Source organism: Saccostrea cucullata, unplaced genomic scaffold (genome assembly GCF_032062105.1).
Source record: "Saccostrea cucullata isolate Sc308-1 unplaced genomic scaffold, CSIRO_AGI_Scuc_v1 ctg14990, whole genome shotgun sequence".
NCBI classification, from domain to species: domain Eukaryota; kingdom Metazoa; phylum Mollusca; class Bivalvia; order Ostreida; family Ostreidae; genus Saccostrea; species Saccostrea cuccullata.
This window is the reverse complement of record NW_026918612.1, coordinates 2,501-14,880: the sequence shown is the minus strand read 5'-3', so window position 1 is coordinate 14,880 and position 12,380 is coordinate 2,501. Positions and strand designations below refer to the sequence as shown.

General features: G+C 33.4%; 1 protein-coding gene and 1 long non-coding RNA gene across 2 annotated transcripts in view; both read right to left on the bottom strand.

Annotated features, from left to right (window-relative positions):
• Positions 1–6: 6 nt before the first annotated feature.
• LOC134268553 (PHD finger protein 6-like) lies at positions 7–3,514 on the bottom strand (the record flags this gene model as incomplete). The annotated part of the gene is made up of 4 exons (XM_062750826.1): positions 3,494–3,514; positions 2,800–2,895; positions 2,517–2,701; positions 7–44 (listed from the first exon to the last, which is right to left on the bottom strand). Coding segments are annotated over exons 1-4 (340 nt in total), but the record flags the coding sequence as incomplete, so codon positions are not given.
• Positions 3,515–7,554: 4,040 nt separating this feature from the next.
• LOC134268564 (uncharacterized) overlaps positions 7,555–12,380 on the bottom strand; it is a 5,338-nt gene continuing 512 nt past the window's right edge. The window contains exons 2-3 of the long non-coding RNA XR_009992391.1: positions 9,626–9,701; positions 7,555–8,417 (exon numbers count right to left, since the gene is read on the bottom strand). This is a non-coding gene — a long non-coding RNA (uncharacterized LOC134268564). The remainder of the gene's footprint in view (positions 8,418–9,625; positions 9,702–12,380) is intronic.

Sequence of the window (12,380 nt, the reverse complement as noted above, 5' to 3'; positions counted from 1 at the left end):
TGTCACTTTTGAACTGGTTGTAGTGTGCTTCTCCACAAAATACTCTAATAAAAAAATCAAGGCATTGTTCAATTCATTTCTTTAAAAAATCCCTTTTTTGTCCCAGTTATTTTCAGATTTATATAATTATATCTGATTTTGAATTGGGAAAAAATTTTCAGTAAAAATTAAAATTGTACCATGAGAAAAAAATAATGTCCTGCCCTGATCATGCTGAATGCCCCTGATATCATAAAGGCTAGATTTGTTTACACTTGCATGTATTCAAAATTATCAAAAATCAAAAAGTCAGGGTATATTACTCTACAAAGTACCAAGAAAACCAATAAAAACTAGAACTGTCCAACGGGACAAAATACCCCCCGCTGGGTTTTTCAGAAGTAAGTTTTTCCATAATAAAAATATGTATCAAACATGAATTATGAAATTTTTCTTCCAGTGACCTTGAACTTCCCCAAATGACCTTGGGTCAAGGTCATGACACTACCTTAGGTCATGGGCAATCTTTGTGTGAAATGACAACCTACCAAGTTTATCCATAAGAAAGATATGGACCGGACACGAATTATGAAATTTTTCTTTCAGTGACCTTGAACTTCCCCAAATGACCTTGGGTCAAGGTCATGACACACCCTTGGGTCATGGGCAATCTTTGTGTGAAATGAGAACCTACCAAGTATATTCATAAGAAAGATATGAACCGGACACGAATTATGAAATTTTTCTTCCAGTGACCTTGAACTTCCCCAAATGACCTTGGGTCAAGGTCATGACACACCCTTAGGTCATGGGCAATCTTTGTGTGGAGTAGTAGATTCTAATGTCCCTCTGTAAGAAAGATATGGACCGGACACGATTGCACAGACAGACGGACAGACAGACGGACAAGGTGATTCCTATATACCCCCCCAAACTTTGTTTGTGGGGGGTATAATAAATTCTGGCTTCCTGGGGTCCGGTTTACAAAAGAACTTACGACTAAGACCAAAAATTTCAGATTATTGTAAAATTTGGCAAAATTAATAATTCTCTTTGAACATGTTGAAATTGTTTACGTAAAATATATCTTACCACATTCCTTTTAAATATTAAATTAATTTTCGATATTATGTTAATTAAAAAGTTATATAAACAGGGGTTTAAATTTTCCCTAAACATTCACTGGTCCCAGGACTATTAAGCTAGTAAATTTCACTAGTCCGTATCATAAAATTATTAGTCCAAAGTTTGAAAAAAATATGCTTAGTTTTAATCAATTCTTAATCAATTTGATTACAGTGGGGTTTTTTGTCAGTACTTTGGGACTGGGGGCTTGGGCCCTAAGAATTGGGAATTTCAGCTTCAATTTGGCTAAATTAATTGGGGAATCTCCTAGAAAACCTAGTCATTAAAACAGCATTGTCAAAATGCTTTTTTTGTCTTTGTATTACTTAAACAAACAATTGTTATCACAAATCAAGACTATTCTTGGTATGAATTATCTAATTAGTTGCATCAAAAACAATAGTGGTATGAATTAACTTACGAAGAAATTCCAACATGGCTGAACAAACACAAAAACCTGCTTGAACTCTACTTTAAAACATGCAATAAACAAACTGAATTTGATCACATATTTCGTAAGTTTTTCTTTGGGATAACTTCCACTACATTTAAGGAAAATACAGGCATATTTTCCATTGGAACCGGGGCCGAATTTCGGCCCAAAAAATATCAAAATATTTTTTTCTTCTCAAAAACTACTAGTCCGACGGACTATCAAAGGTAACAATTAGCTAGTCCACCCCCATAAACTTTAGGTCCTGGACCTCGGACCACAGTATTTCTAAACCCCTGATAAAGAATTAAATTTGGTCTTAAGTCGCAAGTCCTTTTGTAAAACGGGTCCCTGGCTTACAAGTTCAGAAAAACTCAGTACCAAGAAAACCAATAAAAATAAATTTTGACTTCCTGGCTTACAAGTTCAGAAAAATTTCTCCTACCAGCTGTTAATCTTGCCAGTTACCAATCTGATAAATTTTGAAAACATATTATTACTCTTTTTTTTTCTCCTCAAACAAACATTGCAGTTCCATACAGTTTCTCTCAGGAATTTCCCACATAAAATGAACAGCTTTAAGTTTTTAGACTAATTCATACCTAGGTCATTTCCAAAGAGGATTCTTTTAACTGCTCAGTTAATAAATATTTTCAAATACCTCTCAATAACTCATACATCTTCAGCTTGTACAGATCACAGTGCCCAGGTATAAAAAAAAAACATTTAAATTCCTAAATCTGGCCCCAGGATCATGAAACAGACTTAGGCTTAAATCAAATTTTCAGTTGCCTGTCAAATGTTTATTAATAATTGAATTCATCTCAAAATTTGCTTATAACAACATTTAATTTTATGAATCAATATTGAAAGATATTTGAATTTTGATCTGTTTGCCTTCCACAAAATTTAAGTACATGAAGATTTTGACTTATGCTTAAGATGTTTCATGATCCCAAGGCCAGATCCCTATAGTTACCTGTACATTACAACTGAAGACTTTTTCTTCAGATATCTGGCGTCCATGCGCTTTGTGATGGCCACATCGTCCAACCTGGCACAATAGAAGTGGAAAGTTTTAGAACATTTGGATATAGCACATCCAGCGGTGGCCCCTTGTACTTTCCCAAGCCTGCTTTTGTCCGACTTGCATATGGAGCATTTCTACAAATAAAGTGCAGTGTAAAGAGAATGTATAGAGGAAAATCATAGCAATGTTGATACACAGACTTCACTATTATTTCTTTCTTCAGATGACTTACCAATCTCTTTCCTCTCTGTATTTCTTTTTCAACTTTGTCGATTTTAAATCCTCCAAAACTTGCAAATTTGTACTGCACAAGATCAGCTGAATATTGCTATAAAACAAAGAGAGAAATATCTATTATCTGAATTTTATCCACAAATGTCTGACACAATTACTTTTCTTCAAGTCAAACTGGTGTTATTGTATGTGCAACATACAATGTGAAAATGTATGTCAAATTCAGCATGCGGAGCATCCTAAGACGTATCATCCATGTGAGTCTGCACAACATAGGGCTAATAGTTACTTAGAAATAAAACCTGTATAAGAATTTAACCTATTAACTCATCCAGAAAAAAATGTAGGTCAGATTCAGCATAGGAAGCCAGCCTGGTAGAATGCAACCTTAGACGTATCATCCATGCAAGTTTGGTCATTAAAGAGCTCATATTTACTTGGAAATGAATCCTGCATCAAAAACTTTAACCTGTTCACACATCCAGAAAATGTAGGTCAGATTCAGCATCCGAAGCAAGTCTGGTAGTATGCATCCTAAGATGTATCATCCATACAATTTTAGTCATTATAGGGCTCATTGTAACTTGGAAATGAAACCTGCCCCAAAAACTTTATCCTGTTCACTCATCCAGAAAATGTAGGTCAGATTCAGCATACGAAGCAAGTCTGGTAGCATGCATCCTAAGATGTACCATCAATGCAGGTTTGGTCATTATAGGGCTCATTGTATCTTGGAAATGAACCCTGCACCAAAAAATTTAACTTGTTCACTCAACCGGAAAATGTAGCTCAGATTCAGCATCTGAAGCAAGCCTGGTAATGTGCATCCTTAGATGTATCATCCATGCACGTTTGGTCAACATAGGGCTAATAGTTACTTGGAAATGAGACCTGTACCAAAAAACATTAACCTGTTCACTCAACCAGAAAATGTACGTCAGATTCAGCATCCGAGGCAAGTCTGGTAGTGTACATCCTTAGATGTATCATCCATGCAAGTTTGGTCAACATAGGGCTTATTGTGTCTTGGAAATGAGACCTGCACCAAAAACATTAACCTGTTCACTCAACCGGAAAATGTAGCTCAGATTCAGCATCCGAAGCAAGCCTGGTAATGTACATCCTTAGATGTACCATCCATGCAAGTTTGGTCAACATAGGGCTTATAGTTCCTTGGAAATGAGATCCACACCAAAAACTGCACGAAAAATGTTAACCTGCTCCAAAAACATTAACCTGGTCATTCCTTTGCTGAAATTGCAGCATCTGAAACTTTGACTGGTACAATGACACACATTAGAAGCATCTTCCATGCATGTCTAATCAATATAGGACATAGAAACTTGTACTTAAATAGAAAACTGCTCCAAAAAAACTTAACCTTAATCTGGGACGCCGACGCCGAGGGTATTACATAAGCTCCCCCAACTTCGTTGAGGTGAGCTAAAAATGTTAAGAATTTTGGAGCAAGAAAAATCATTTTTACTTTGGCCTGGTGTATTGGCAATTACATGCAACTAAAAATTCAATTTAGAGAGTCCAAAATCTCTTTTGATTTTCTAGAACTGCTTATTTTCTAGAACTCATATAAACTGGTTATGAGTTAACAGCATTAGACTATTTGTACATATTGACAATATTTAATGCAAGCTGAAGGCAGCAAAAGTTCTGTAGAGTACCTGTAAACGATTAATGTGCCTAGTGTTAACATTTTCCAAGCAAAGAAGAATCAAAATCACAAAAAACAAGATGTGTTTGTGAAACACTATGCGCCCAGCGGCAACAAAGTTTGAAAAAGCTATTTTTAGCATATAGGTCACAGTCAGGGTCACAAGGTCATTGACCTTGGTGTCGTTTGAAAGAACTTAATTAGTGGAGTATGCATATTAAATGTGAAGTCACTATCTCCTATGGTTCAAAAGTTATGGCAAAAAACAGAAAAAAGTAGGGCTGAAACGATACACCCCCTCCACAATACGATACATATTGCAATACTTGTGTCACAATTCAATTTTTTCAATATTCAGATTTCAAACCAGAAGTCTCTGTCGAGACTGAAGCTCTACTGGTTTGTACTTATAGCAAAGGAAGAGAAAAGTACTTAAGCAGTTGGAAATTGAAATTTTTCAACAGCAATAAATAGAATAATGATCCTTGATTAAGTCTCTTTATGTTCGTAGTGCAGTCTACTTGCATGCCACATTTATATTATAATCAGACTAAAATTGTATTTGGAGTAGCATTTTGAAAGAATTTCACAGAAAATTCTATTTTTAGTAACCACGGCAACACCGTTCATCGAAATCAAAAACCGATATACAGAATTATGTATCTTATTGTAGTCTACTTGTGTGCCAAGTTATATTGAAATCAGAATAAAACTGTAGAAGGAGTAGCATTTTGAAAGAATTTCACAGAAATTTCTATTTTTAGTAACCACGACAACACCGTTCATCGAAATCAAAAACTGATACACAGAATTATGTATCTTATTGTAGTCTACTTGTGTGCCAAGTTACATTGAAATCAGACCAAAAGTGTAGAAGGAGTAGCATTTTGAAAGAATTTCACAGAAATTTCTATTTTTAGTAACCACGGCAACACCGTTCATCGAAATCAAAAACCGATACACAGAATTGTGTATCTTAGTGTAGTCTACTTGTGTGCCAAGTTATATTGAAATCAGACTAAAACTGTAGGAGGAGTAGCATTTTGAAAGAATTTCACAGAAATTTCTATTTTTAGTAACCACGGCAACACCGTTCATCGAAATCAAAAACCGATACACAGAATTATGTATCTTAGTGTAGTCTACTTGTGTGCCAAGTTATATTGAAATCAGACCAAAACTGTAGGAGGAGTAGCATTTTGAAAAATTGTTTACAGACAGACAGACGGACAGACACACATTTGGTTATATATTGGGTACATCAAGTCCAAGTCCTATTGGATACTGCTTATTGGATACAAAAAAAGTGTACACACGAGAGAGCATTATTTGGGTAGTTACTGTTCAAATCTTATTGGATATTAATCCTCGTGTCCGTATTTTATTGGGTTTTTTCTTATTGTCTTTTATTTATTTCAAAATTATTATATATTTAATATTTGCTGGTAAATTCAGACAAGTCTGAAAACCTTTGGTTTTGAACCCATATTTTTGTCAATTTCTGTGATATAGCTCTTTTATTGTATCACCTAACTAATTTGTTCTTAGCAATAAGGATATACACCTGTATATTTCAAAATATCTAATCGTAAAATATATGAATACCTAAGTGCAAAAAAACTGAATTGTGAAAACACAACGCAACACATCTCAGACTCTGTTCAACCTTTCTTGAATAACAAAATTAGGTATTTAAGGAGAAACCTTTTTGAGTCATGACCAAAAAGCAAATGCCCATTACATGTTGGTCAGAATATTTAATGAAGGTATCCAACAGGCATTGGACAGGTGTCCAATACCTGTTGGGTTGTATTTTGACGAAGGGATTAAACTATCCAAGAACAATTGAACATGTGTACATTGTCCAATTCTATTTGGGTTTCTTGAATCTCCTCATCAAAATACAACCCAACAGGTAATGGACACCTGTCCAACTCCTCTTGGATATCTACATCCCACCCAACAAGTAATGGACACTTGTCCAATTCTTCTTGGGTTTCTTGAATTGTTTCATCAGAATACCACCCAACAGGTAATGGACACCCGTCCAACTCCTCTTGGATATCTACATCCCACCCAACAGGCATTGGACACTTGTCCAATTCTTGGGTTTCTTGAATTGCATCATTAAAACACAACCCAACAGGTAATGGACACCTGTCCAACTCCTCTTGGATATCTACATCCCACCCAACAGATAATGGACACTTGTCCAATTCTTCTTGGGTTTCTTGAATTGTTTCATCAGAATACCACCCAACAGGTAATGGACATCCGTCCAACTCCTGTTGGATATCTACATCCTACCCAACAGGCATTGGACACTTGTCCAATTCTTGGGTTTCTTTAATCTCCTGATAAAATACAACCCAACAGGTAATGGACACCTGTCCAACTCCTCTTGGATATCTACATCCCACCCAACAGGTAATTGACACTTGTCCAATTTTTCTTGGGTTTCTTGAATTGTTTCATCAGAATACCACCCAAATGGTAATGGACATCTGTCCAACTCCTCTTGGATATCTACATCCCACCCAACAGGCAATGGACACTTGTCTTATTCTTGGGTTTCTTGATGAATCTCCTGATAAAATACAACCCAACAGGTAATGAACACCTGTCCAACTCCTCTTGGATATCTACATCCCACCCAACAGGTAATGGACACTTGTCCAATTCTTCTTGGGTTTCTTGAATTGTTTCATCAGAATACCACCCAACAGGTAATGGACACCTGTCCAACTCCTCTTGGATATCTTCATCCCTTCAATAGTATATAAACTAAAAGGTATTGGACATTCTTCTTGGGTTACTCAAATTTTTTTTCATAAGAAAGAAAACCCAATAGGTATTGGACATTGGTTCAACTCTTCTTGGATATTACATCCCAACATTAGAATAAAACCCAACAAGTGATGTTTACCTGTCCAATTCTTCCTGGGTTACTTATACCCTTCATTAAAATTGTCAAATTTGTCTGGGATATTTACACTTGCATTAGATTGCAAATCCAATAAGTATGATATTTACCTTCTCTAGTTGAATTCAAATTTGTCTGCATAAGCATACATAAGTCCAAAACATATTTAATACTTTAATTCTAACATTCCACATCTCATTCAGTGTAAACTTTACAAATGATTGGAAATATATAAGCATTTTGTGCCTAAACTATTTGGCTTTTAAAGAATTTTATAACCATGTTTGCAAAAATTTAAATTTAAATATTGGAACTTGGAGCAAGTCATTACAGGTAGAGCAAGATGCTGAAAACCATATTGATAAATAGATCACACCCTTGATAAAATATTTGCCTTCAGTTGCTAAGAATGTGTTGTATTATATGGAAAATTTCTATGATCCTGTTTATTACAGATATATATACAATGCATATTTTCCCTGTAATAATAAAAATACTTCTGAGATGTAAAAGAATGGATTAAATAGTCACCGATGTTAAAAGATATTACATTATCTCATTAATCTGGTTTGGAAATCACAAACTTAGTTTTGAAGCCGATAAAACAGTGTCGCACCAGAAAACTCAGTTACAAGTACAATGAATCAATTCCTTGTATCAAAACTTTAAAACAATTGATGCACTATGTCCAAATCTTTTCGACAAATTGGGATAAAGATATTAAATCAAATCATCACTGTTATAAGTCTTAGAGCTAGAGAAAAGTCATTACATGCCCAAATTTTACATGCAAGATTTTGATCCTATATTTCAATAAATGTAAAAATGGTTTTATTTTTGTTTCTGTTCAATACTTTCTTCTTCAGGGTCTCTCATGGCCTATACTGTATGATACCTCCATTGACCCTGCTCTTTTATATTGCCATATATTTATCCAGTAGCAGTGGTTATGCTCAGGCAATCTTTGAAATATTCCTCATTTCATGCATCTCCTTCAGTTCTGCCTTTGTCCATTTTATTCATCCTGCAATTAAATAAAGGCATTTCTTTGCCGTATAAAACATGTTTTTCTTGACTACAACAAGATCACCCTTTATGTTGATCAAACCCAACCAAGTAGAAGTATATTTCTTATTCAGAAATATGTATTGATAAATAAAATGAAAGAAAAACTAAATTCTATCAACTCTTTTTTTTCTTCTACATGTAACTGCAACTTCATCCTACCCCCCATCCGCCATAATTCTATCAAAATGGAATCATCATTCAAAACACAAAACGATGTTGCATATTAATTAGACAGTATGTTAGTTTCTGATTCTTAAGTTTAGGAGATTTTAAAAAGATTTTACATCTATTCCTTGCAGTTTTAGACTTCTAATGTAAGACTATCGGTACATTAGGGGTACATAATCTTCAAAAACATCTCTACACTTAATGATAAAGCTTTCACATTAGCATTGTTTTTAGCCCAATAGTTCTGCTAAGAGGATTTAAAATTGACCCAAACCTTACTAACTGCTTTGAAAATATATTGACAGGGACAGAGACACACTTGACATTCCATCCCCCTTCCTGGGGGTATGCTTTGCACAAAATTTAATTAAAATTGACTAAGCTGGATAGAAGTTGAAAACATGAAAAATTACAGTCAAACAGATTATGAATAACTTACAGCACATCAGACATGAAGCAGTGATCCTTAAATAAAATACACCTACAAGATGAAGCTGTTTTATTCCTTTGAAGTGATATCTAGTATTGTTTCTTTTCCTGTATGCCACCTCTATCAGAACAAAATGTTATACATGTATTAACATAACCTATGACCGTATAGTACCCCAGTATTTACTTTACAATTAATTAAGTTCTGGAACCAACCCTCAGATGCCCTTCAAACAAATGATTCTAAACTGGCAAAGGTAAAGGGCATCTGAAGAATATAAAATGAAATGATAGTACAAACAAGCAAACAGTGTGCATGAAAATGTTGGCAAACACTAGAAAATATACTAAGATACTTTCTCAAACTTAACATGAATACTAAAGAGGTTTTATGTAGCTGTATTGCACATACCAAAAGCTTTCCTGTAGTTAAAGGTTGGTTGCCTAGTAGTTATGTAGCATGTACAAGTTTTTTCCCTCTATCTCTTCTAATTTAAGAAGCGAAAATGTCTCTAAAAATCTTATGGTTGGCATGAAGTATTCCTGTCTATTTTACTGATTACTTACAATTGTCCTATTTCTGAGGGTCATCTTCTGATGAGTGTGTTCTCTGCAATATTCACAATCGAAGTTCCAGTTTGACCTGTTACATATTGAAAATCCTCAATGAACATGATTATGGTTTTAATTTCCGTTGTAATTATTGATTACTTTTATAAAAAAAAAATCTAAACCAATTTATTGTAACATAATACTTAGGAAAATATTTATGTAAATCAATGGAAAAAAGGAATCATTATCTCCAGTTATCCTAAAATCACAAATAAGCATTAATCATATAAATTCACATAGGTAAACCCATTAGCTTTTTGTGCTATTAAACCTATGCAATAAAGGAAATCAAGTACTAATACACAGCTTGGTGGCAGTAAAGTTACAATCCCCGAGTAAAAAAGTGACAAGCCCAAATATAGAGGCAAAAATTAAAAAGTAACATTGAAAAAAAAAATCATCGTGAAAAAAGTCAGGGTATTAACTACAGATGATTCTTTTTAAAATTAAAGTTTTATTTAATTTTTGCTAGTAAAATTTTATCATACATAAATTAATGATTTAAAAAAAATGAAAAAAAAGATTTTAAGTATTCCTTTTCTGGTCATTCATTAGTTCGTCTAATTAAAACGAAGCAAAAATCATTTTGTTTTCATCTTGAACCATTTAAAGCCATTTATGGCGTATGTACAATGAAAATTATTAGACTAAAATTATAAGAACTTATTATTTGTATCATTACTTTATATAAACATGATAAAGATAGAAATTTTCCGTAAATTACAAAATCTAAGTCAATTGCGTTATAAAGATATCTGAATTTAAATTGGATTCTCGCAATTTTCTCCGACTCGGAAGGAAATATAGATTTAAACAACACATTACAGAGAAGATAAAATCGTATTATTAGATGAAACGAGGTGTTCTCCGTGTTCAGAGTTGTATGAAAAGTTTTAATTTCAATGTATTTCTTTACTTAATTTTGTACTTTTCAAAATATATGTTTTGATCAGTTACGCCATATATGGCTTTAAAAAACGCTACATAATTGCATGACACTTATCATTGAGCTGATTGAGTGAATGCATATAATTTAATAATTAGATATCTGTGAGGCATATATGTATAAGCAAATATTGCTATATTAAACAAAGGAAAGGGGGGATTCAAATTAGGAAATAAAAGATCGTTTTTAAGTAAATCAGTCTTGTAGTACTGCAAAATGGATGCAGTTGTGGAGATTTATGGATAATATGAGTATGCTGTCTGGAATATTTCCATATTAGGGAATTTAGCGCAGAAAACCACTAGCCGAATCCTCAAAAATGGAAGCTCCAGGTGTAGCGCGATGCTAATCACACACCCATCATGTGAAATAGTTATAGTAGCCCTATATCAATTTCAGTATTGTTTTAAATTAATTAAAACAAATGACAAAAACAATAATTTAAAAAAAAAAACAAATCAAAATAAAGCGCGGCGCCATGCCAAAATTAATAAATAAGCCCAGTTTATGCAATATTCCTTTGCTGTTCTGTTTATCAAGTGCATGCTGATAATCCCTTTATTTAAACAACGACAGGAAATCACTTCACACTTGAATGCACGCACACAGCCACCTGGCTAATTAACATGCCTCAGGCTGTCAGGGTAGAGAATTTAAGTTAAGAAACTGTCATTTGATTGCATTGAATATGAAAGAATTAGCCCTAGACCAAAGATAAATAAATTTGTAAATTATTAACTAATAAAAATCAGGATCGTTTTTTTATAAACCGAGAGTAGAATAAAACACATAATACAACTTGAAGAAAAAAACGGATATTTTCTCTGAATAAAATACTTACAATGTACCAAAAAACTGAATGTAATGTGATAAAAAGGTTTAAAAACAACCAACTAAGTTAGTTTCTTTGATTGAACTGATAGATTTGACAAGCTGAGGGTCAAAGTTTCTAATTAAAGCCAGATTTTTTTTTTTTAACAAATTATGCATGGCAGTAAGACCAGTTTTCACATGATCCTATTTTCCAAGTAAAGAGAATGGTCTCTACATGTATTTTTCAAAATGCCCATCCCCCTTCCCTGAAAAAAGTATTTTCCTTTAATGTTTAAATTGACTGTACTTGTAAACAAATAACAGTCCAAGCAGGTAAAAAAACAATCATACCTCCAAACGTTAATAATTTTTGCACCTGTTTCAGCTAGATTAATACCATTACTTTCTCAAGTGTAACCTTACTCCTTCTTTATTGAAGAAATTGGATGTAAATGCCTTTTTTAATATTCTTTTTGTTTCTGAATCAATAATTAAAACATTGTTTCAAAAAAAAAGAATGAAATACAGATATTTGAATTTATCTTTAAATTACTTGTTTTAGAAAAAGATTTCAATATAAAAGGATATTAAAAGTAATTAAACATGTTAAAATATGTAAAAATTAAAAAATGTTAAATATAATTTCAATGACATTAACATTTGTTTTCAAAGTGCCCTCGTGAGATCCTGTCGCGACACAAAGTGCCCTTTTAATTCCTTGATTACCATGCCCTTTTTAGGGTCTAGATTTAACATAAAAGACAGAAAGAAGCACTGTTTTGACTGAAAGTTTTTCAGTAATACAATGAATCTCTTAAGTTACATATCAGATGAGATAAACTTACATACAATTATTTAGTTGTTGTCAATTATCCCATTTATCATCATCTCAGCTCACTTTGCGATTGTTATACTGTCTACATGAACTGATAATTTACAGCTGATTTATGA